General features: G+C 43.4%; 1 protein-coding gene across 12 annotated transcripts in view; it reads left to right on the forward strand.

Annotated features, from left to right (window-relative positions):
• The window catches only part of Carmil1 (capping protein regulator and myosin 1 linker 1), a 256793-nt gene that overhangs the window by 203863 nt on the left and 29501 nt on the right, over positions 1–23429 (forward strand). For 8 of the 12 annotated variants that reach the window (XM_052729001.1, XM_052729011.1, XM_052729002.1 and 5 more), the window contains 3 exons: positions 1545–1632; positions 4146–4295; positions 19042–19059. In XM_052729001.1, the coding sequence (XP_052584961.1) occupies positions 1545–1632; positions 4146–4295; positions 19042–19059 (256 nt within the window). The remainder of the gene's footprint in view (positions 1–1544; positions 1633–4145; positions 4296–19041; positions 19060–23429) is intronic. The other 4 variants (XM_052728999.1, XM_052729003.1, XM_052729004.1 and 1 more) reach the window with 1 other exon arrangement.

A 23429-nucleotide genomic window follows, 5' to 3' on the forward strand; every position in this document is an offset into this window, starting at 1 on the left:
AGAAAGTAGAACCCCAGCAACAAAATGATAGAACAGTCCAGAGACATCAAACAACAGTGGCCTTTTTAAGTCTTCACCTTGGAGTCTATAAACCACCCCTCCCCATCTTCAGAGAAGGAGGAAGAACGAGAGGTATGAAGTAATGCACCTAGAGGGTTAGAAAGAGACATAATCTCAGGCATGGCTAATGAGAATCAGGAAATACTTGTTATCACCAGATTCCAGCATCCTCTGGAATCCTGGGTAGGACTCTTTTCCATGTTTTTAGTATGAGACAAGAGTGAATCTCACCTGGATAACTCTGATGTGTTTAATTAAATGTCATTACCACCACCACCACCACCACCACCACCACCACCACCACCACCATCATCTCTAGTTTAGGCCAGCCTTAGACTCACAGCTATCTTTCTGCCTCAGCCTTCTGAGTCCTGGGATTCTGATTGTGAGCCATCACACCCAGCTTAAAGTATTAGATAATTAAATATTAGACAATCAAATACCAGTGAGACCTTGTTTCATCAAAAAAGAATTGAAGAATCCTCCTGGAGATTTACACAAGTATCAGAGTTAATCCCCCTCCTGCACCCTAGCAGTAATCTTCCTGAGGAAGAAGTCTCAGTACAAATTGTCACACTCAGGTTACAGGGATTTTTCTGTTACACAAATACACATTCAACCTCAGCTTTAGGATTAAGTAATTTTGTTTTGACAGCTCATTTGTCTGTTCTGAAAACATAAAATTGTTGACTTCAAAAGCAGGCTAAGCTCATAAGACGATTCTAGAATGTAGGTATGTGACTGACTTCCTGAGTCTCTCTGGACCTGTGTACACTTCCACTTTAGAGTAAGGTGATTCATGGATGGTAAATCCTTGTGAATGGCAGAAGTGTGAACTAAAACAGGAGTCGTCTGTAGGAGCCAGAGCCTGTTACTTAAAAACTATAAACCTCTTTCTGTTGCTGAGGAAATGTCTGAGGTCACATTAAGAGGCATCCAAACTAAAAATTGTAATAACCTCTATAACAAAAGGTGGAGCACTGTGGATTTTTGACATGCCTAGCATAATGATAAGTCAAAGCAGAAATAGTGTGGCACAGTTCCGTTGGTGCAAACATTTTATGTGCTGTGTGTGCACATGGCTGTGTGTGCACATTGAAGTGATAACAGAGGGGTACTAGCCTGACTAGACTCTCTGAACTTTCTGCAGTCAGAGTCAGCTCAAGTCTGTGACAGTAGATGCAGTGTGTCACGTGGCACAGGTGGTTCCTATTGAGTTTGTCTTTATCCAGGTGGTTTTCATTTCTACCATTAACTCTCAGGCTTCAAACTCAGAGACAGGTCGACACTGGCAATGGATGCCTGTCACCTGTGTGTTTATGGCATTGTTTAAGGGTTACTTTTGGTACTCCTTAGTCCTGTCCCCATATCCTTCCAGTCCATTTTCAAAGACAGGAACGGGATCCCAGTTGACCTTACCGGCGCATGCTCCTCCCTCCCCCGAATACAGGCTGAAAAGCTTCTCTCCCCTTTGGTGTCCACAGCGAGGTGAAGCTGACAGTGGCCTCATTCCTGTCTGACCGCATCGTGGATGAGATCCTGGAGGCGCTCTCCAGCAGCCATCGAAAGCTGGTGAGTGCCAGCGTCCAGAGCGAGCCCTTCTGGTTTGGCCCTGCCTGGGGCTTCTTTTCTCTGTCTTCTTTGCAGCATGATGGGTGGAGAGCCTGGCATTCCTCCTTCCTCTTCTACTGCTTCTAGCCATCCTGGAATGCATCAGAATTGAATGACGGGGGTAGAAGTGAGCAGTATTAGAAATCTTGTCCAGTTTTAATGAAGGTCAAACACACATGTTTTTTTTATATATATATATATATATATATATATATATATATATATACACACACACACACACACACATACACCTATATATACATATATGTGTGTGTATATATACATACATACATACATACATATATATATATATACACACACATACAGAGAGAGAGAGAGAGTCATGTAGCCCAAGCTAGCCTCAATTCACTCCTGATTCTCCTGCTTCTCCCTCCCAAATGTGTATGCTGTCCTGCCCAGCTAAGCCTATTCTTTAAAATCCAAAAGACAGTTATCTGTAGCAGCAGTACTCCAAATGTTCCCTGTGGAACCCAGCTGGCACCTAACACACGTTACCAGTCTGTGATCATTCATTAGTTAAGAAACCAGCAGGACCACTGAGAAGTTTCTAGAGCAATTTGACAGGAACACAGAATTCAAGCACATATTATTTTCTAAAATTTTTCTGTGTTGTATTTTATCAGCATTGCAGCCCTGTGCCAAGTTGTATAGAAAACAGATTCCTGGCCCATCAAGCTGAAGACGCTGTGTTCTTGTCTCCTGGCAGCCAGGAGTAACTTCATTGTCTAGAGTCCCCAATTCAGACTCAGTGAAGCGTGCTCTTTAAAAATTTATTTATTCATTTAGAGACATGGCCTCACTATATAGCTCCGGCCAGGCTGGCACATTCTATTTTAGAAACATTTTATTGATGTCCCATGGGCACTGGAGCTGCCTCAGAATGCTGACAGGGTGCCACCAATTCCGGATGATGTCTTGGCATGACTCCACCTGGGAAGCCTTCATGGGAAGTTTGAAGTTTTCACTTTTTTTTGCCTTTTATTAAGAATTTACTCAGAATATTGATTTTTTTATGCTTGGAAAAGTTTTGTATTAGTGTACTCTATTTTGTACTTTCTCATTGCTATAACAAAATAGTTGACGAGCCCTTCGGAATGCAAGGGTTTCTTTCGGCTCATGGTTGGAGGGTCCACCCTGGTGTGGCTCACACAGCAGCAGGAGCTGAGGCGGCAGGTCACATCGCATCCACGAACAGGAAGCAGAGAGACATAAATGCCGCAGCTCACTGCCCTTCTCCACATTCCCTTCTGTCTGGGACCCCAGCCGGGGGGAGGGAGACCCCCATCCTCCTGGCAGGCCTTCCCCGCTCAGTCACAGACAGGCCCAGGTGTGATTCCTGGGTGGGTCTCATAATGAACCTGCAGTGTACGCTCACATTGCTTTGAGATTAATCTGAACATCCATTCTGGGGCTCTGGCTTATAAAAAGAGAAATTCAGTATTCAGAAATTTCAGTATCTGAAAATAATGCTACCTTTGGAATGAAACTGGTCAACTAGTTTCTGCCCATTGGGGTTTAGGGAAGTCCTCCAGGCTTGCGTAGACTTCCTCAGCGGCATCTCATCCTTCAGAAATAGTTTCTGGTGTTCAAATCAACCCAGCACATCCCACTTCGTACTGTGTGCTTTTGTACATTTACTAAAACACAAAAACTGGGAATAATGGCTCATCAAATATGGTATTCCACACATGAAAACAGTGGTAGGTAACTTATTAAGTTTTCATGTATTTTCTTTTAGTATTTAAAAATAATGAAAGTTGGAATCATTTTACCATCATTAGATATTATTAAGTAACTAGATACAGAATAAACTTATTAAACAAGATTAATAAAAAGAAAGCTACTTATTTTCTTCTCAGGTAGTATTTTCATTTATTATTTTAAAAAAGATTTTTCAAAAATTTATTTTTTATTGGGAGTGTTTGGGTGTATCGATGTACTGGTAGGCATAGGGAGGTCAGAGGACAATTTGTGGGAGTCTGTTCTCTCTTTCCACCATGTGGAAAGTGAACCTCAGGGTTCACTTCCGTGGTATGACTTGGCGGCAGGTGCTTTTACCTGCTGAGCCACCTTGCCAGTACCCTCCCTTAGGAGGTTTCTTATTTCTCACTTACTAGGCCCGCAAAAGTCAGGAAAGGAACGTTACGTTTCGCTAATGTATATTGATTCAGAGACGTCACTGAAGCTGGGTCTGGTGGTACTCACCTGGGATCCCAGCACCCTGGAGCGCAGGCTGAATCAGGGAGGTTCTAGGTCGGGCAGGATTAGATAATGAGACACATTTCAAAAACGCTGAGTTAATTTTTTTAATCGCTTAATTAAATTAAATTTCCTTGACGACTTGCAGGGTAGCTCTCTACAGCGCCACCTTGTGGAGGACACCTTCAGGAATTCGCAAACCAGTTCTCCTTGTTTCCTGCTCTAATTTCTGCTTGTGCTCTCTTCACCCCTAGGCGGACCATTTCAGCAGGCGAGGCAAGAGCCTTCCCCAGCGAGAGGCCCTAGAGGTGGAGCTGGCGGAGGAGAAGCCGGTGAAACGTGCCACACTTATGGTGGAGGATCTCACCGAGGTGGAGAGGCTGGAAGACCTAGACACCTGTATGGTAAGCCGCAGCCCCTGCGGGTGCCATGCCCACCCCCACTGTGCCATGCCCCTGGTTAGTTTTTAAAGTCTCATTGTTTGAGATCAGACACATGGAGAACATGGAGAAAGCCATCCAGGACCACATGTATGAAGCAGCTTCCACTTTCGGAAAACACGTGTGTTGTATGGCCAGAAGGAGGCATGCACCTCCTGGATGGAACCTCAGGATGACTCAGTCAGGAATAGTCTTTCTCAGGGTCTGATGGCCCTTGGATTTGACCTTAGCTTCAATTTCAGGGCTTACATTTCTGTGAAGACCCAATAAATTCAGTTGCACTGGGGGAGGGTTAGGGCCCTAAGTGAGGCTTAGACATTGCTTTAATTTGGATTGAAGGGTTACTTCCGAGAGCACAGAACATAGTGAATACCACTGATCTCTCTGGGAAAAAAATCAGTACTTGGTCAACAACTGTTAAGAAGAGCATGACTGAAAGCCTTGAAAACAACCTGAATTCATAAGGGCGGGGTTCTTTTGGTAGTGGTGGGGTTGTTTTGAGACAAGGTGTTTTCTTTCTCGATACTAGGACTAAATATGTCACCCAGGCTGGTCTTGAACTCATGGCAGTCTTCATGCCTCATGCCTGGGGTTACAGATGTGAGCCGCCATAAAGTTCAAGTAAAGAATGCTCTTTTGTTGTTGTTGTTGTTGGTGGTGGTGGTGGTCTTTTGTTCTGTTTTGTTTTGGTTTTGAGACAGGGTGTTAGTAACTCTTGCTGACCTCAAACTCCTATATGTAGAGGATGACTTTGAATTCCACATCCTGACTCAGGTACCCAAGCACTAGGATGACAGCTGTGATTGCCATAGCCCGCGTTGATATTTGTCGGATATGGTGGCGCACACCTTTAATCCTGGCACTCGAAGGCAGAGTTAGGCAGATCTCTGTGAGTTTGAGACCAGCCTGCTCTCCAAAGCAAGTTCCAGGACAGCCAGGGCTGTTACACAGAGAAACCCTGTCTTGAAAAACAAAACAAAAAACAATGTCAGAAAGAGGGTCTTTTTTAAAAGGGGCTGGATGGGGTGGAAAAATGGCTTAGTGATTAATAGTACTTGCTGCTCTTTCAGAGGAATAGAATCAGCACCCAGTTCTTAACCTCAAAAACTCAAACTCCAGGGAATCTGACACTTTTTTCTGGCCTCCTTGGTTATCCACAAGTAGGTACATGCACACATGTGCACGCATACACACACACACACACACACACACACACACACACACACACACAAGTAAGTAATAAGATAAATCTGTACAAAATATATTTGCTGTCCATACCACCTGCTCCTTTCACAGATCAGGGCATCTCAGGAACTCAGGATGCCCGATCTGCAGCGTCTACCCGAGCTTCCTGCCGGCATTCCAGGTTTGAAGGGTGCAGTTCTTGTGTTACTGATTGATCATCCCTAATTTGTCACTACTTCTAATATAATACCTTTAAAAACTGCCAGGAGCTCGGGGTGGAGGTGAGAAGGCAGCGTCTGTGACTTGCCAGTTCGCTAATTGTCTGCTGTTTTCTCCGTTATTCTAATGAGTGTCAGACCCATTCAGAGTCAAAAAAGACGTTGCTGCTGAAGAGCCATTTATCTCCGACTGCTGTTTGCTTGGAGGAGAATTGGAGCAGGCTTGAATTAACTGGAACACCACTCTGCAAACCCTGTCTCCAGCGATAAAGCAGCAATTATTTCCCTCAATACTTTCCAGCCGCCGAATTCAATATATAATTTTAAGTTTTGAATACAGTCTAAAATTTAGCGAAAGTGTACTTGACCTGATCAAGAAACTGTTTTTGGTTTTGTTTTTTTTTAACTGAAGAAATTGCCTCATTTTCTGATCCCAGCAGTTTACATGTGTGGAAGTTCAGATAGGGTTTCCTGTAGCCCAGGCTAGACCTTCAACCTCTGTGAAACTGACGGTGATCTTGAACTTGTGATCCTCCTGCCTCCGTGGACTCAGTACTGTATTCAGTCACCATGCCAGCTCTTGGCAGTGGTTTTCTCTTTCTCTGTGTGTGTTTGTTGGCGTGTGGGTGCATATGTGCATATATGGAGAACCAAGTCAGTCACTGGGAACCACCTCCCATGGATTTTCAAACAGTGTCTCCCACTGGGATGTGGCACTTGCTGGTTCCTGTCTCTGCCTCTGCTGAGACACAGCTCCATGGCACTGTGTTTGGCTTTTTAATTGGGTTCTGGAACTTGAGCTCAGGTCTTTGTGCTTTTAAGACGGCTGAGGCACCAATCTCGTCAAAGCCAGCAGTTATTAGTTAAATGGTTTGTTCACAAGATGGCTAGCCACAGGCTGTGGTCAGCGTGTCTGATTTACAGCTAGCTGCATGGATGTTCACTGCACGACAGATGGTCCTCATCATGACTGTTAAGTTATTCCTTGCAGTTTTACTCTGTGACAGCCTTTTCTTATGGTTAGCACTTCGGAAAGAAGAGATGTGACAACTTTTTAGCTACTAGGTTCACCAGTCCCCCCTCAACCCCCAGGGTCTTAGTGTCATTTCTACTGCTGTGAAAATACTCTGACAAAAGGGGAGAGCTTTATTTTAGCTTACAATAGAAATACTCTGTGTGTGTGTGTGTGTGTGTGTGTGTGTGTGTGTGTGTATGTGTGTGTGTGTGTGTGTGTGTGTGTGTGTGTATGTGTATGTGTGTGTGTGTGTGTTGAGACAGGCTGTCATGTAGTCCAGGCTGTCCTGGAACTCCTGATGCTCCAGTTTCTAGTTTCTTAATGTTTGGATTATCATGTGTACCCACTATACCTCTTGAGGAAAAAAAAAGTTAGTGTTTTTGTTGGTGTTTTGTTTGTTGTTTTCTGTTTGTTTGTTTCTTTTTTTGAGGTAGAGATTTTTGTCTTGGTTCTGAATTCAATGATATTTAAATTTGGGTTTCTTTTCTTTTCTTTTTTTAAAATTTTATATGCATTGGTGTTTTGCCTGTCTGTATGGCATGCATGTCTGTGTGAGGGTGTTAGATTCCCTGTTACAGACAGTTGTGAGCATCTATGTGGGTGCTGACGAGTTCCACGTTCAGGGAGACCCTTTCTCAAAACATGATGTGGAGAGTGATACATAGGAAGACACATGACATCCACCTCTGAACACTGCACACACGTGAGCATATCAGCATATAGCACACACTAGAGAATGATGAGTGTCTTACATAGAAGCTCATAGCAGCTGCAGGGATTGACATCAGTCTCTTCAGTCCGATGGGAGGAAATCTGAGGGCAAAAGCAGAAATGTAGGGTGGAAGAGGATGTGGTACCCTTTAGAGTCTGGGCTTTGTAGAATAACTCTTTACCCCTTATCTCTGTTTTTTGAGCCCCCAAGTCCTTCCCTGGACTGAGGTATGAATTTGATTTATGTCTATTAAGGGCCCATTGAGTAAGCACCCCTATAAAATGTATCACTGGCTAGGTGTGGTGCTGCATTCCTTTAATCCCAGCACTTGGGAGGCAGAGACAGGAGGATCTCTGTGAGTTCCAGGACAGCCTGCTCTACATAGAGAGACCCTGTCTCAAAAACAAACAAAAAAACATATTGTTATGCTATTTACGTGTTCTGTATCATTGCTGTGGTCACTGCTGATTTCATCCCCAAATGTCATTGTTACAAAAGAAATTGCCAGATTTTAACCAACAGTGACAGATGTTCCCAGCAGTATACACTGTACCCCGTAGACACAGTTGTGTGCTTACTGAAAATTCAGAGCTGAATGAATGTATTTGACTATAAAAAGTAGCCAGAGCCTTAAGAAATATTGCTTGTGTTATTCAGCCATAATTCTGACTTTGTTTTTTTTTTTTTATTTATGAATTCATTTTGCATACCAACTACTGTTCTCCATCCCTCTCCTTCTCCTGCTCTCCCCCCCATCCCATCCCCCATCCACTCCTCATAGTGGGTAAGGCCTCCCTTGGGTAATCAACACAGGCTCACATACCAAGTTGGGGCAGGACCAACACCACCACCACCCCTGCATCAAGGCTGAGTAAGGCATCACACCATAGGGAATGGGCTGTAAAAAGCCAGTTCATGTACCCGGGATAAGACACACATGGATCTCCCCAGGAAGGGGAAATGGTTAAGATCTCCTGGGTAAACTGGAAGTGGGGAATAGAGGAGAGGGGATGGGGGTGGGTGGGAACATGAGGGTTCAAGATGGCCAAGTTGGGGGAGGGACAGAGAGGGAGAGCAGTGAAAGCGATATCTTAACAGAGTGAGCCAATATGGGGTTAGGGAGAAACCTGGTGCTAGGGAAATCCCCAGGAATCCACAAGGATGACCCCAGCTAAGACTCCTAGCATTGATGGAGAGGGTGCCTGAACTAGCCTTCCCCTGTAGTCAGATTGGTGACTACCCTAATTGTCATCGTAGAGCCTACATCCAGTGACTGATGCAGAGACTTCATTTTTTCTTCATCCTAATTTACTCATTTTTAAAAAGATTTGTCTTATTTGTGCTTAAACTCATTTTTAGATTGAAGTGGTTCTTCATTAATAAACCTGAAAGTTAGATACAATGAGAAAGTGTGTTCTAAAAGAGGAGTGCCAGTTGCTATGGAAACAGAGAAGCCCACGGGAGGGATGTTGTCAAGGAAGGCTTCCTGGAGGAAGGTTCTAAGCATTGTGCCACGTGCACAGTTACTGATGTTACACTGGCATTTGGATACGAAGTTGGTGGGGAAGAGAGTGAGTAAGTCAACCCAGGAGAGAGCCACAAGAGCTTGGAATAAGGAGACAGTTTGAATGCTGCTCATTATAGTGTAACAAGAATAAAGGGAAACGGGATTGCTGAGGCTGAAAGGGAAGCAGAGGCCATTTCATCACACATAGCCTTGCAGTGCAAGGGGAGTGGGCTGGAAGGTTTGGGCAGAATCAGATGTTAGTGATGTCCATGGAGATGCTTACAAGGACCTGGGTGAGCTGTTGGTTTGTGGGAAATAAATGACAGGGCTCTGGGCTCAGTGGGCAGTTCTGAATTGATAGCTAGTCACACCCACGTAAATTCATGTCTCAAATATGTGCCCCAGACTAGCTTTGCTCTCTATGTACTTTGAGACAGGGTCTTGTCTGGCCACCATGTGCAGTTTTTAAAGATTCTCGTTGGTGCTGTAACAAAGCATTTCACTCTGTGCTCTGTGGCCTCTTTCCCAAGTGACTGAAGGAGTCAATGTCCTGTGAGCAGCTACTTGATATTGAAACTCTAAGTGGTGGAGACTCCATAAAAACTCTTCTGAGGACAATAAGAAACTGCTCCCATGTGTACTAAGCCACTCATGTTTTGCTAGAAAACAATACCTTTGGAAATATATGGGAAGTATGTTTGATAGGAAATTTACCCAACTCTTCACAATAGTGGCTGTAAATCTTGAATTCATTTTAAGCAAGCTCAAAGCAAATGAAAAGTAGCTAACTATATTGCTGTGTTGTTGACATATTTTCTCATTGGTGAAATAGATTCTGTACAAATATTTCCTAAGCTAGGCTTGGTGGTGCATACCTGTAATTCTAGGATTTAGGGGGTGGAGGCAAGGAGGCTCAGGAGTAGTCATCTTTGGCTACATAGTAAGTGCCACGGCCAGCCTGATGTTCATGAGACCCTTCTCAAACTTTCTCACCAAAAGCCAGCAGAAAGGAATGATATAAAATTATGAAAACAGTAGGGTATCATGTGCATACCAATAATCACTGCATTCAGTAGGCTGACACAGAAGGATTGAATTTAATATTTTTCTCTTAAGGCTAGCCCAGGCTACATAGTGCATTCTAGTCATACCTTCAGTATAGAATGAGACCCTGTCTCAAACCAAAAACAATGATGAGTAAATCAAGTAACAAATCCACAATTTCCAGAGTCTCTTTTTAGAATCCAGTCAGGAGGGATGAGAAGTCAAAGGAGTTAATGTGAACATGATGGAACCTGGGGAGATGATGAAGACCTGGGTTTGAGCCCCTGCACCCACATAAAAGTCCAAGTGTGGCTGCAATGCCCTTAAAGTACCATTGATGGAAAGGCAGAGGCAGGCTGGTCCCTGGGGCTTGCTGGCCAACCAGGATAGCCAATCAGTGAGCTCCAGATTCAGCCACAGACCCTGGTAAGGGTAGAGAGCAATTAAGGAAGCTCTCCAGTTCAGTCTACCTCTGCCTCTGCATACACATGCGTACATATGCTTGAGTACCCCCCCACACACACACACAATCACATGTGCCACCCATACACACACATACCGTACACACAAATAGACAAAACATGGCAAATATTCTGGTTTCTAGTATAGACCAGGTTCCCAAGGTTAAGTGCTGAGCTGTCTTTATCCAAAGCCCTGTTTGAGGATAGAGTTAGAATGAAGGAAATTGAGGACTTGATCTCAAGAAAGCTTGGGGCTCATGGGATTTGAGCCTTGTGGTGAGACCAGCTGGTGGCCTGTTGGTGCCTACAGCATGCATCCATCCACCCAGAATCTGCACTCAGCAGCCCTGCGGTCCCCTGCTCGGTACCACTGCAGTTTGACTGTTTCATGTTTGTTCTTTTACTCGTGTGTGTGTGTGTGTGTGTGTGTGTGTGTGTGTGTGTGTGTGTGTATTGTGTGTGTGTGTGTATTGTGTGTATGTAAATGTATGTGAGTGTGCATGTGTGTATGTGTGTGTATGTATGTGTGTGTGTGTGTATGTGTGTGGTGTGTATGTATGTGTGTATTGTGTGTATATGTATGTGTGTATGTAAATGTATGTGTGTATGTATGTATGTATGTGTGTGTATGTATGTGTGTATGTGTATGTGTATGTGTGTATGTGTGTGTGTATGTGTATGTGTGTGTATGTATATGTGTATGTGTATGTATGTATGTATATGTGTGTGTGTATGTGTGTGTATATGAGTGTATGTGTGTATGTATGTGTGTTTGTATGTGTATGTATGTATGTATGTATGTGTGTGTGTGTACAACGTGAAGAGTCCGTTCTCTCCTTCTATCATTGGCTCTGGGGATGGAGCTCCAGTCCTCAGGATTGGTGGCAAAAACTTTCATAAACCTGCTGAGCCATCTCACCACCCAAATTATTCTTTTAAGGAGTAGATTATCATAAGCTTTAATATGTTCTCCATTAGCACTGTGGTCAGCTCTTAGCTGTGCCATGTTTACAGAGCTAATTTCATGATGTCACCAAACCGTGGAGTCTATTCCCAAGGCAGGATGGACGTCTTCACCTAACCTCCTTATTCTTGCCTTCCATGGTAAATGGGTTTTCTAAATTAAGTAGTTTTAAAATATATTCTATAGATGTGCTACTCGGAGGGGGATCTGTGGTTGGTATGTAAAATGAATAGAAAATTCCGTTAAAAAAATACAAAGATGTACTACTCTAGGGCTTTCCTCATTCTTCTTTCACAGTAATGAGAACAGATGCTGGCAAAGCTTCTGTGAAGTTGGAGTAACATAGTCTCACCGTCCAGCAATGTTCTTAGGAATTTCCTCTACTCTCTCTTCCACTGTTACAGGGCAGAGAGGACGTGTCATGTGCCCGGGTCCATCTGAATTAGCACGTGCTTAGGTACTTGCTTGAGGCAATATGATGGTGCCTCAGTTGTAATTGAGCACAAGTATAATTCCAGCACTCTGGACATGGAGGCAGGTGGATCTAGAAGTTCAAGGCTAGCCTCAGCTATGTAGAAAGTTTAAGGCCAGCCTGAGCTACAATGAGAACCCATCTCAGAACAGCAATATATATATATATATATATATATATATATATAATTGAAATCAGTACCAGATAATTTCGGTTTTTTGCTAATATCAAGAAAAATATTTCATTCTATTCATTTGTAAAGCGAGTACTCAAGTGTGAAATTTCACTTGGGGCTCATTTACCAGATTAAAGAGAATAAAAAGTAAAATGATTCCTGTTCCATGGAGAAAGTAGGATAGTAGGAAGGTAATGGCTTAATTTTCTTTCATTAAAAAATATTTGTCGATCTGATAAAATAAGGAAATGATCCATTTCAATTTCAGGATAGCACTCTGCTGATATAATGACAGTCTCTGGCCAGTACTGTTCTCAGAATGCGTGTGTCTGAGCATCACAGTGCCAGCTCCCGCTGGATGGGACACAAGGCCATGGGTGTGAGCTGATGAGGGCAGTGAGGAGCCAGATTTAGTGGTTTGGGAGAAGCATGGGGTATCCTCCAGTCCTACCCTTCCTCCTTTTGCCCCCTGACTTACTGCAGCTTTCTCAGGGTTGATGCTTTCCTCTGACTGAAGGGGAAGGCTCTGTGCTCTCCAGCCATTATCAAAGAAAGAGCTGTATCTGTTTCTCTCAGCTGATTTATGTATGCTACCTCAGACTTCTGAAGATAGAGATGCATTGAAAATGACTTTCTAACTCCAAGTGTGGTAACATTAGGCTAGACATTTGAGGCTATAAATCAATTAGGGACAGAATCGGCTCCCCTTTGAGCATTGACTCAGCAGATAATCTAGTCAGAAGCACTTAGGTTTTCTCATGTAGTTCATTAGACAGGGATTACCTATATCCATTTTCAAAGTGCACGGAAAAGTACAAGGTCAGCCAAGGAGGCCTTAAATCAAAGAGCAAGGATTGGTGTTGTATCCAAAGAAACCATCTCAAAGGACGTATGGGGAGGATCGAATAGACGCGGTGGGACACTGAGTGCCGGAAAGAATAGTGATTGTAAAATCTTAGGATACACTGAATCAATTAAAAAAAAATACACTTGATCGTAGTAATGCTCAAAAAAATATCAAGAAAGGAGTGGCTACAGGGGACATAAGAGAGGAGGGGTAACTAATAGATACAGGAAGGAGAAAGCAGAAGAAAATTCCATTTTTGCAGCTCTCATTGTGTTCACTAATTAAGGCAAGAATTGCCAGTAGTTGCTTATAAGTAGGCTCCTCTGCAGGGACTGGGAGCAGCACTTTCCCGAGTAGCTATTAACCACAGAGGAATGGCACTTGACAATGAAGCACGGGAAGTCCCCACTCCAATCAAGTGACCCAATAGTATCCTCAACAATGGTGGGCCCACCCGATGCGGGCTACCTGTTGTGACTGACTCAGCAGGTCACCGCTCCTGCTGTGTAAAATTCCTGCCCAAACTGTTTTAACCTGCACCTTATTATGAGGAAATGGAGGGAAGAAAAGCTGCGTTGAGGTAGGGGAAAGAGGAGGTGCTGGGTTAGATAAAAGAGGTTAAAGATACATTCTTATACATAATGGGCAATTCTCCATTAGGTTCTGGACCTAAAGAGGAGGGGTTTATATGTTTGAAGATAACTGAGGGAGGCTGAGTGTACTGGCATATGCCAGCACGTAGATTGTAGAGGCAGGAAGATCAGTTCAGCATCATCCTCAGCTACATGGAAGTTTGAGGCCAGCCTGGGCTACTTGTGCCCCTGTCTCAAAGAAAAAACTTAAAGAATCCTAATTGAGGAATTTTGAACATAGACTATAGTATGTGGATTGCATATTATGTGATGACTATTAATTTTCTTTGAGTCACCAATTGTGTGGTTATAAAGGAGTATATCATTTCTGGGATGATCATATAGAGGTACATAAGGAAGAAATATAAAAATACTAACCTTTGAGTGTTTCCACCATGGCAAGATGGCTCAGCAGCTAAAGGTGCTTATTTCCAAGGCTGACAACCTGAGGTCAGTCACCAGGCCCCACATGGCAGAAGGAGAGAGTTGGCTTCTGCAGGCTGACCTTCGACCTCCACACATGTGCTTTGGCACACATACAAACACACACCACATACACACACACACACACACACACACACACACACACACACACACACTTACATAAATAAATGTAATAAATGGTTGCAATAGAGTCTGTATGTGTAAATTTGCAGTGACGGGTCAAATGAAGGACGTAAGGTGATTGGGAGTGACAGAAATGCCACCTGGTAAGCAAAGGGAAGAGTACTTGTATTTATTTCCCCTCTCTTCATAAAATTGGAAGTGTGTAAATAGTTGAAAGAGTAGATGTACACATTTGAAGAGTCTCATGTCCAAGAAGTGGATGCCGGTTTATGACCCCTGAGTGAGAGTCCATGAGAAAGATTTTGTCGTACGAATGTGAGACAAGAATGGAAAGACGGAGTCGGGTGGATGTGTCCTGTTTAAAGGACTGTTTGGTTTTTGCTGTTTTGTTTTCCTGTTGTCTCCCTCAGTGCTGGACACTGAACTCTGAGCCTTGCACACGCTGGGTGAGTGCTCAACCGCTGAGCGGAGTAGACGAGTCCTCACAGTCTTACCTTTGTGCCTAATGCCCCTTTCCTACCGTGCTTGTAATTACAGCTGTGTAACATGTGGAACTGAAACTGATTCAGTTTGCTCATTCACTTACCAGCTTCCTCCAGGCTTGTCTTTCCTACCTAAAGATGTTCATTTAGTCCTCCAATAGATGTTTCGGAAGTGAGGTGGGAAGGAGGTGCCCCACAGGAAGCTTTTGAGCTCGTCTCTAGGCGTTCTCTTATTTCAGCCAAATTTATACCATCTTTCTAGATCTGTTTTTAGCACAACGGTTAAGATGTTTCAAAAAGCATCCTTCTATATATTTAAACATTCCAGCTGGGTGTGGTGGTGTACGACTTTATCCCAGTACTCTGGAAGCAGAGCCTAGCAGATCTTTGTGAGTTTGAGGCCAACCTGTGTGTACATATGGGTTCTAGGACAGTCAAGGCTGCACAGACCCTATCTGAAAACAACAACAAAATCCCTATTTTTTGTAATAAAAGATGCTATAATAAATGTTCTGGCTATTAACTTATAAAAAGTATTTACCTCCAACTAGATACCTCCTGTTTGTGCACTACGCTCATTTACAAAAGGTACATCTACTTGGCCAGCACCTACTTGTAGTTGGGATATGTGGGCCTGGGGCAGCCCCTCTGCTGGGGGGTCCCATTGCCCAAGCTGCTGCTCTTGGAGTTGTACCCCCCATCTCCTATGGTTCTGAGAGTTTCCCCTTCATCTCACCTGGTCTGGGACAGTTCTTGAAGTCAGATTTGCTGGCTTACTAGGAAGTACTAAATGTCTGACAAAAGATTTATATCTTTTTGTTAAATGGGATAAACGCCATTGGAACTCATATTGATTTTTTTTTTTTAAATCCATCTCTCTTGAGAAGTTTTCATTGAAGTAAATGAAAAATGTGGCTGTGATACTGGACCTCGGTATTTATTTGGATCTTGAGTTCAAAAGAATGTTGTCTCCTGAGTGCTGGAAGGAAGCTTTTCTGGAAAAACATGACAGTAGTGTTAAACAAAAAATACTTATTCGTGTAAAACAGCCCTGAGTTATTTTAAGAAATGTATACATTTCTTCCTGCCTATTATAGTACATTATTTTCTTATCCCAAATTCTTTTGATCTGCTAGGCCATTTCATCATGAACACCTATCAGGAGGTGGCCTTGGAGGTAGTGTGTGGGGTGTTCCGTTGAGCTCTTGTAGGAGTAAGCCCAGACTGTCAGTAGTTGCCCTGTATGTAGAGTGATTCCTTTCCATGGGTTGGAGAGATTGTGAACAAACATCTTGAGTTGTTTGTCTCAGTTAGGGCTTCTGTTGCTGTGACAAAATACCATGACCAAAAGCAACTTGGAGAGGAAAGTTTATTTCTGCTTACAGATCTCAGGTCCCACTCCATGGCTAACTGAGGAAAGTTGGGGCAGGAACTCAAGCAGAAGCCATGGAAGGATGCTACTTACTGGTTTGTTCTTCATGACTTGCTCAGCCTGCTGGCTTATCCACCTCAGAGCACCCGCCCCGTGGTGGTACCACCTACTGAGCCCCTCCATATCAATCGTTAACTAAGAAAAGTGCCCCACAGGTTTGCCTACAGGCGAGTCTTACGGGGGCATGGGTTTTCTCGGTTGTGGTTCCCTCTTCTCAGATAACTCTAGTTTGGGGTGGGGGGCAAACCAGGACAGTTATTAAAATAATACTGGCTAGTGCTCAATGCCAGTATTCCCAGCTCCTCATGAGCTAGCTTTTGGCATGCCAACATCTTTGGTCTAACTAGAACACGAACTCAGCATGGGAGTGTATCTTATTCACTGCCATTCTGTCCCTTCTCCAAGAGGAACCAGCACACAGTAGGTATTCTGTAACCTTTGCAGAACCTTGATTGATCTAAAGCATTACAAATAGCACAATGGCCCCCTTTGGCCACTGCCAGCCATCTTTCTGGCCTTCCTCTTCCCATAGGCACCATCGGGGTCTGACAGGACACATTGTTTTCCATGTTTAAATGTGCATCTGTTCATGAGCAGCTAGCTGATAGTACGGTCTGGTGGTTTTAGAATGTAAGTAGCTGGCATGCCAACGTGTATCTTCCTGAAACTGTTTGCTGAACAGTGTTTTGAGATTTCTTCATGTCGTTCTATATCAGTGGTTTTCAATCTGTGGGTTATGACCCTTTTGGGGAGTGCATATCAGATATTACATTTCATAATAGTAGCAAAATTACCGTTATGAAGTAGCAAGGAAATACTTTTGTTGTTGGGAGGAACTGTGTTAAAGGGCCGCAGCATTAGGAAGGCTGAGAACCACGGCTCTCTGTTTTTTTTCCTTTTAGCTGCTGTTCCATCATTTACTTTTGGACCTATCAACTGTTATTTCTTGCCTGTCTCTTTTGACCAGGGGCTTTTAGATTCATTCTAGGTATTTTTTTCTGTGAAAAAATCTACTCTACACATAATCTCTCCCAACCCTACTCTTCCCTTTGAGAAGAGAGAAGAAAAGGGGGAAAGACTATATTCACTCCCAGTCTGGACCCATCACGGAAGCTCAGTGAGGTCACTGATGGTCCAGCATAGCATGCTGGGTGCTGTGTAAACACTTCATAGTCTATAGCTTATTTAATCCCCACAATAATCTATTTTAAACTGGAAAACCAGCCCGATGTTGCAAAAAACATTGGCCCAGATTCCATAACTGAGCAAATGGGAGATCCAAGGTTTGAGCCCATCTCTGGGATGCCTGGGTATAGGGAGCTGCTTTCCACTGACAACTCCTTCCTGTCTTTTGTGAGGAGGTGGTGACATCAAGACAGCCTAAGTGAGTTTCAAGAACTTACAGGCATGAGAGTGAAGTCTTCACCGTGTCGAAATGTTGAGTTTTTGGTTGCCATGGTTTCCCTCTTCATGGAACTGTCGCTTTAGGAAATGAACCAACCGAAAGGTTCTTCAATGTTACTAGTAGTGATTGAGGTATAGTTTGGACAGAGGACTTGTCCTGATAAAGTAATCTTTCAGGAAGAGAAGGGAAGTCTTAAGATGATCTATAAGACTGATTCCTCATACTTGGAGCCATAGTCACACTTGTGGATGCTCCAGGGACATGTGTGTTAACACAGGCATGACAACTGAAGATTTGGAAATATAGTTTTACTCTTTTTCCTGTCATTTAGCAAAGATGTTTTTGAGCTCACTTGATAGGTCATAAAATGAACCATGTCTGCAGGAAAATGCTTAGTAAGTATGAAATTAGAGTTCTGAGAGTAAGGTTTTCCCCCTGACATTGCCAGCTAAAGCCTTTCTGTGAGTACGGATGATGGCAGGGATGGTATTGGGAAGTGGTTTTTCTTGCATCCTCCCTTTCTTCTGCAGTGACCCACACTGTCTGCACACACAGCCTGAGGAGCTCTATATTGTCATTTCATTTTATGTTGGGAACAATTGACACATGAAATACAGAACTAAGCCGCGTGGTGGTGGTGGCGCATGCCTTTAATCCCAGCACTCAGGAGGCAGAGGCAGGTGGATCTCTGTGAGTTCGAGGCCAGCCTGGTCTACAGAGTGAGATCCAGGAAAGGTGCAAAGCTACACAGAGAAACCCTGTCTCAAAAAAAAAAAAAAGAAAGAAAGAAAAGAAAACAAAAAAGAAATACAGAACTAAGAAAAATACAGCCTCAGATAGATGGAGTAGGGAGCCTTCTGCAAAAGATGTCTTCTGGAAGCTTAAGAAGGATTCTCTGTCACCTCATGCTATTTTCACACACACTGATGACTCAAGTAGGCCTTTTAAAATATATTATCCTTACTTTAAAAATGGGAAGATGTATTAACAGCTGTTAATGGTGACCAATGGATTTAAAAGTTTTAATGTAAAAATGTTCATTTCTACCAGGAAATATTGAGTTGCACTTGGACCAGTCAATGGCATCAGATTCTGTGTAAGAAGTTCTGATAATGGAGGGAGTGAGAGAATTGTAAATGCTTATCTCCTGAAATGCAATGAAAGTGGCCTTTCAGGGGACATCTGTCCTTACACAAAGATTCACAGTCCCCACACTGTTGCAGGCCAAGACAAGACCTGTGTGGGGGTTCTAGTATCTGTCCAGTGTTCTGCCCACTGAGTTCCCTGGCAGCTGATGATGTCACCATGGATTTGGAGACATACTTAGAATAAGAGTTAATATCTTTATGTATGAACATTGTGATTTCTCTTGCTGTAGCTGTGCTGCTGCTTATTAAAAGCTTGGCTGGATGCTTTACGCTGTGAACTTGGCACTTCTCTCCCCCTGTTCCCTTGCTGCAATGGCTTTTTGTGTATTTTAGCTTTTTCTACTTTGTTTATGTGCAGTCTGTCTCCCTCCTCTTTTCTTGTAATGCTGTTGCTTTGTCTCTCTTCCATTCATATTTTTTTTCCTTTCCTTTTGCTGCATGGAGACTCTCTGCTGTACAAGTGTAAGTATCCTCCAGTGGCGCTGCAGCCCCTGGCCGTGCTGGTTCGCATTCTCACGCTCCATTTGCTTCTTCTGCACTGCCTGGCTGGTCTCCCAGGAGATGCTGTCATTCCCTCGGCAGATCCTGAATGAAACAGGCACTAATTTAGAGACAGGATTGGGGTTGACCAGATGGTTTGGTCTTAAATAAACCAGGGGATGAATTGAAAATCTCTCCAGCTGGGTGCCTGAGAGTGAGAGAGCTTCAGTGAAGAGGGTGCCGCATTTGAGGGAGGGAGAGAGGAAGTTCTTAAGACACAAAGAGCAAATGCCCAAGTATTTCTCATTCTTGTCATATTGCTTGTTGCAGGCCCAGGATTGTAGAAAATTGGCATTATAATTTGTTTCTCGGATTAGTCCCTAATCTGCTTCTCAGCTGGTACTGATTTTGTGTGTGTTTGGCCGGGGTGGGGGTGGGGGTAGGGGTGGGAGGGGGTTGGGTGGGAGTGGGGGTGGGGGGGGTGTTTATTTTTTTTTCTTCTTCCGGAAGAAAAAAATAATTTTGGTTCTTGAGCTTAGAATGAGAGCATTATATAATACTCTTGGTGAAAACTTAGCAAAAATAAAAAATGCTTTAATAAGGAAACTACTTTATCCTATCTTCATGGTGATTCAAGCAATTTAAGTCTCATTTATAAAAACTGGTATGCTTAGAGATCACCTGTTAGAAGTGGGTCTGAGAGGGGGAAACTGTTGTGAACCAAGATCTATCATTACTTTGTAAACTGTGTTGACAGTGGACAAATCTTTGTTGAGTTACATGCAGAATAGTTTTCCACATTATAAAAATTGGATCCAATGAGAAAGATTTCCAAGTAATGTAGATATCCACTCTGCTTTTGGTCTCTTGAGAAACAGCCATGGTATGCTGTTCACGCTTATAGCACAGTGCAGATTTATTGGCACTTTATGGTGTCAAGATAAGAAAGTCTATATTTAGGGTTTCCTTCTAAAATTGCATTTTAAAATGAAGATTTAACATATTTTCCCCTTCTTACTCATAAGATGCATTTTTAAAAGTTAGTTCTGTCTGGGCTGAAAGCTAGCCTGCTCCTGCTTCAGCTGCCCTTGCCCTTCATCTGGGAGAAGCTTGGGATTTCCTTGACTCGGAAAGGTGCTTAGCTTTGACAAGTGTGCAGGGATGGTGGAAAGGGGCTAAGGCACAGTCAGAAGGAATTAACCCTTTCCTTTTGGCACAAAAGAAGAGCACGCACAGGTCTAAAGATGGGCCGCTGCCGTCCTCCCCCCAGGTTACAGTTTATCAACCTAACCACTGGGAGGAGGAAGAACCGTGCAAACAAGTGGATTTCTAGAGAAGCTGGACTATTTGCTGCTAAATAAGCTCTTGTACAAAAAAAAAAAGTCTGTCCATCTTTACATGTCCTCACTTAGGAGTGATGGGATGAAGTCATAAGCAAGGCAAGTGAGCCTGAGCAAGTCTGTACTTTCCCCAACCCTGAGAAGGGAAGCATTACAAGGAAAGGCCCCGCTCGTGAGAGGTGGAGTCCGCTTTTCTTTTTCCTTCTGCGTTATGTGTAAACCTTATGAGAGAGAGGGGTGGAAGCCATTGGCATTGGAGGATCCTTTGTTGCCTTGGAACAGGGTCTGTGTGGAGCCCCCTGGCTTCAAACTCGCAACAGTCCCCCTGCCTCAGCCTCTTCCACGGTGGGACTACAGGCTGGAAGTAGATCACATTCTTGACGTAGAAACCAGTTGAGCTACAGTTTCTCACTTTAGCCAAAGACCATTGGCCCTTTGTACGGATGGCAAAACTTGGGAACTAACAGAAATGGTAAGATCAACAAAAGACTTTTATGGGAAGCATAAGTAGCAGTTCTCTGCTCTTAGGTCATTCAAAATGCAAGAATGCAGTGGAATGTACTTAGAAGACATTTTTTTTCTGATATTTGGAACTTAATACCAGGCTTTGAAACACTGGAAAACACAATTATAATAAGAAAACTAATTCCATTCTGATCCCTATCAGCCAGTGAAATGCCCAGTGACTTTCATGTTTTTATGTGTCTCCAAAATTAGGTTAAGCTAAATGACTTATTTACAGATCAGTCACCAAGTCTGCAAATGGGTTTCTTTCTCTAGATGTTATCTATTCTTTATCTGTACATGAAATTATACATGTGTCCTTTTTCAAATATTAAAGCTACTATATGCACATACACAAAATGTTACCATTTTTGACACATTTCACGTGTATTTCTTACCTATCATACTAGGTTTAAGGAGGTGAAATCCTGAGCTAGGCTGTTTTTGTCTGTGAATGCTCTTTGTGAAAAAAAACCTAATCCTGAAGCACAAGGACACAAAATTTCAGGTCTCCTATACACCTACATTTTAAACTTCTTTCCTAGTTATGATTATCGAAATGAGTGATTATCTGATGAAATGTGTAGTTTTTGTGTGTGTATTTCAGACAGGGTCATGTGTAGTCAAGCAAGGCTCACTTTAAACTGGTTAAGTCCAGGCTGGCCTTGAGTTTGCCGTCATCGGTGAACACCATATGCCTTGTTCCTGGCTTCCCTGTTGACCCTTTCACTACCGAGGGTGTGTGAAAGGTGTATAAAACTCTGGAGAACTAAACACACCATGTGCCTTAGCAGAGACTCTTCTTATAAATAGATGCCTACCGGACTTTTGCTGAATCTGAGGAGTGAGTTGCTTTCCAGACCAGGCCACTGCTCTTCCCACGCAGCCTGCCTGCTTCTAGAGAGTCACACTGGTCTTTCAGGAAAGCCGTTATTTGTGTGGGAATCTCATTGCTCAGCTTTTCTCTCTCTAGTCTCCCAGCATTTAATAGCAAATGGGTTTTTGTTGTTGTTGTTTTTATTAAAACCAGGGTAACTGTCAAAACGGAAAAGCTGTTTGCTTTTCCAGGTCGGTGTGAGCCAGTTTACTCTTTTAAAGAACATAGACTTTGAGGAAGCCTTAGTTGACAACCGTTTCATCAACATAGGCAGCACTCTTTCAACTCTGTTTTCTCTTAATTTGTATGTGGGTCAGTTTTTTGAGCCAGGCTTGGTGATACCTGTCTGAAATCCCAACATATCAGAGTCTGGGTCAGGAGGATTATGAGTTTGAGGCTAGCCTAGGCTACATAATAAGACCTTGTCTCAAAAACAAAGCAAAAACCCTCACCTCTTCTTCCCTCCCCGCCCCCAAATGAAGTTAAAAAATTAGTATCTGTGCTGGTTTAAACACAACTGCAGTCCATTATCTGTATTGGTAGCAATGGTGTAGTAGGAAGGTTACTGGTTCATGCCCTGGCCCAGACCCTCTAATAGCTCAGATAGGTTAGTGTTTCTCACCCATCCCATGACTTGGTATTGACCTTCAAGTTTCTCTCTATAGCTGATGCCTGAGGTTCTACCCAGCCTCACCATCTGTCTATCTTCTGAGGGAGATAGCTCTGGGTGGTAGTGGAGGGTCCACACTGGGTGCCAGTGCCAGTGGTGGTAGATGGCCCGTGCCGAATGACAGCTGTGGGTGGTAGTAGGTGAGCCACACTGGGTGACACTTCCATGGGTGGTAGATGACCCATGCTGGGTGACGAGTGTAGGAGGCAGTGGATTATCCATACTGTGATACAATGTTGTTGTCGGTAAATGGCCTGTGCTGGATGACAAGTGTGGGTGGTGATGGAAGATCCACACTGGATGACAGATGTGACTGGTGATTGATGGTCTGTGATGAATGACAGTTGTGGGTGGTGGTGGATGCCCCATATTTGATGCCAACACTCGGAAGATGTTCTCAAGTTTGACCTTGCTTTGGGACTTACTTGTCTAGCAGGATCTAAGACATTTACTGAGAAGTACCAGCTGAGAGTTTTGAGTTGTGGCACATGATCCTAAAATTTTAATCACACACTGTGAAGCAAAGAGTGGAGCTACCTGAAGCGCTGAAGTGACACACAGAGCCCGCATACAGTGTACCTGCAGCAGTGTTGCTGTGACAACCGACAATTACAGTCGTGAATAATCTCTCTCGGTGCTTTGTGACTGATTTTTACAGTCTTCGCGTCTGGTTCTTTATCTCCATTCTGACATTCTCACGTATGGCTTAGAGTTAAATTATCATTCCCTGTTCTTTTCAGCCGTAGGAATAGATTTTTAACTGGTTAGAGGTGTAGGATAAAAGAGCAGTTGACTGAATCACTCGGGAAAGTTCTAAACATTTAGAAATCCGTCTCTGCATCTCCCGAATCCACCGAGCAGCTGCTCCAGTGGAGCCATTGTGAAGCAGGAACCTAGTTTAACTAGCTGATGCCTGGGGCCTTGGAGTTTGAGACATGTTTCCATGCTCACCTAAGTACTG

The sequence above is a fragment of the Peromyscus californicus genome, unplaced genomic scaffold (assembly GCF_007827085.1).
Source record: "Peromyscus californicus insignis strain IS unplaced genomic scaffold, ASM782708v3 Scaffold_8__1_contigs__length_139910024, whole genome shotgun sequence".
In the NCBI taxonomy this organism is placed as follows: domain Eukaryota; kingdom Metazoa; phylum Chordata; class Mammalia; order Rodentia; family Cricetidae; genus Peromyscus; species Peromyscus californicus.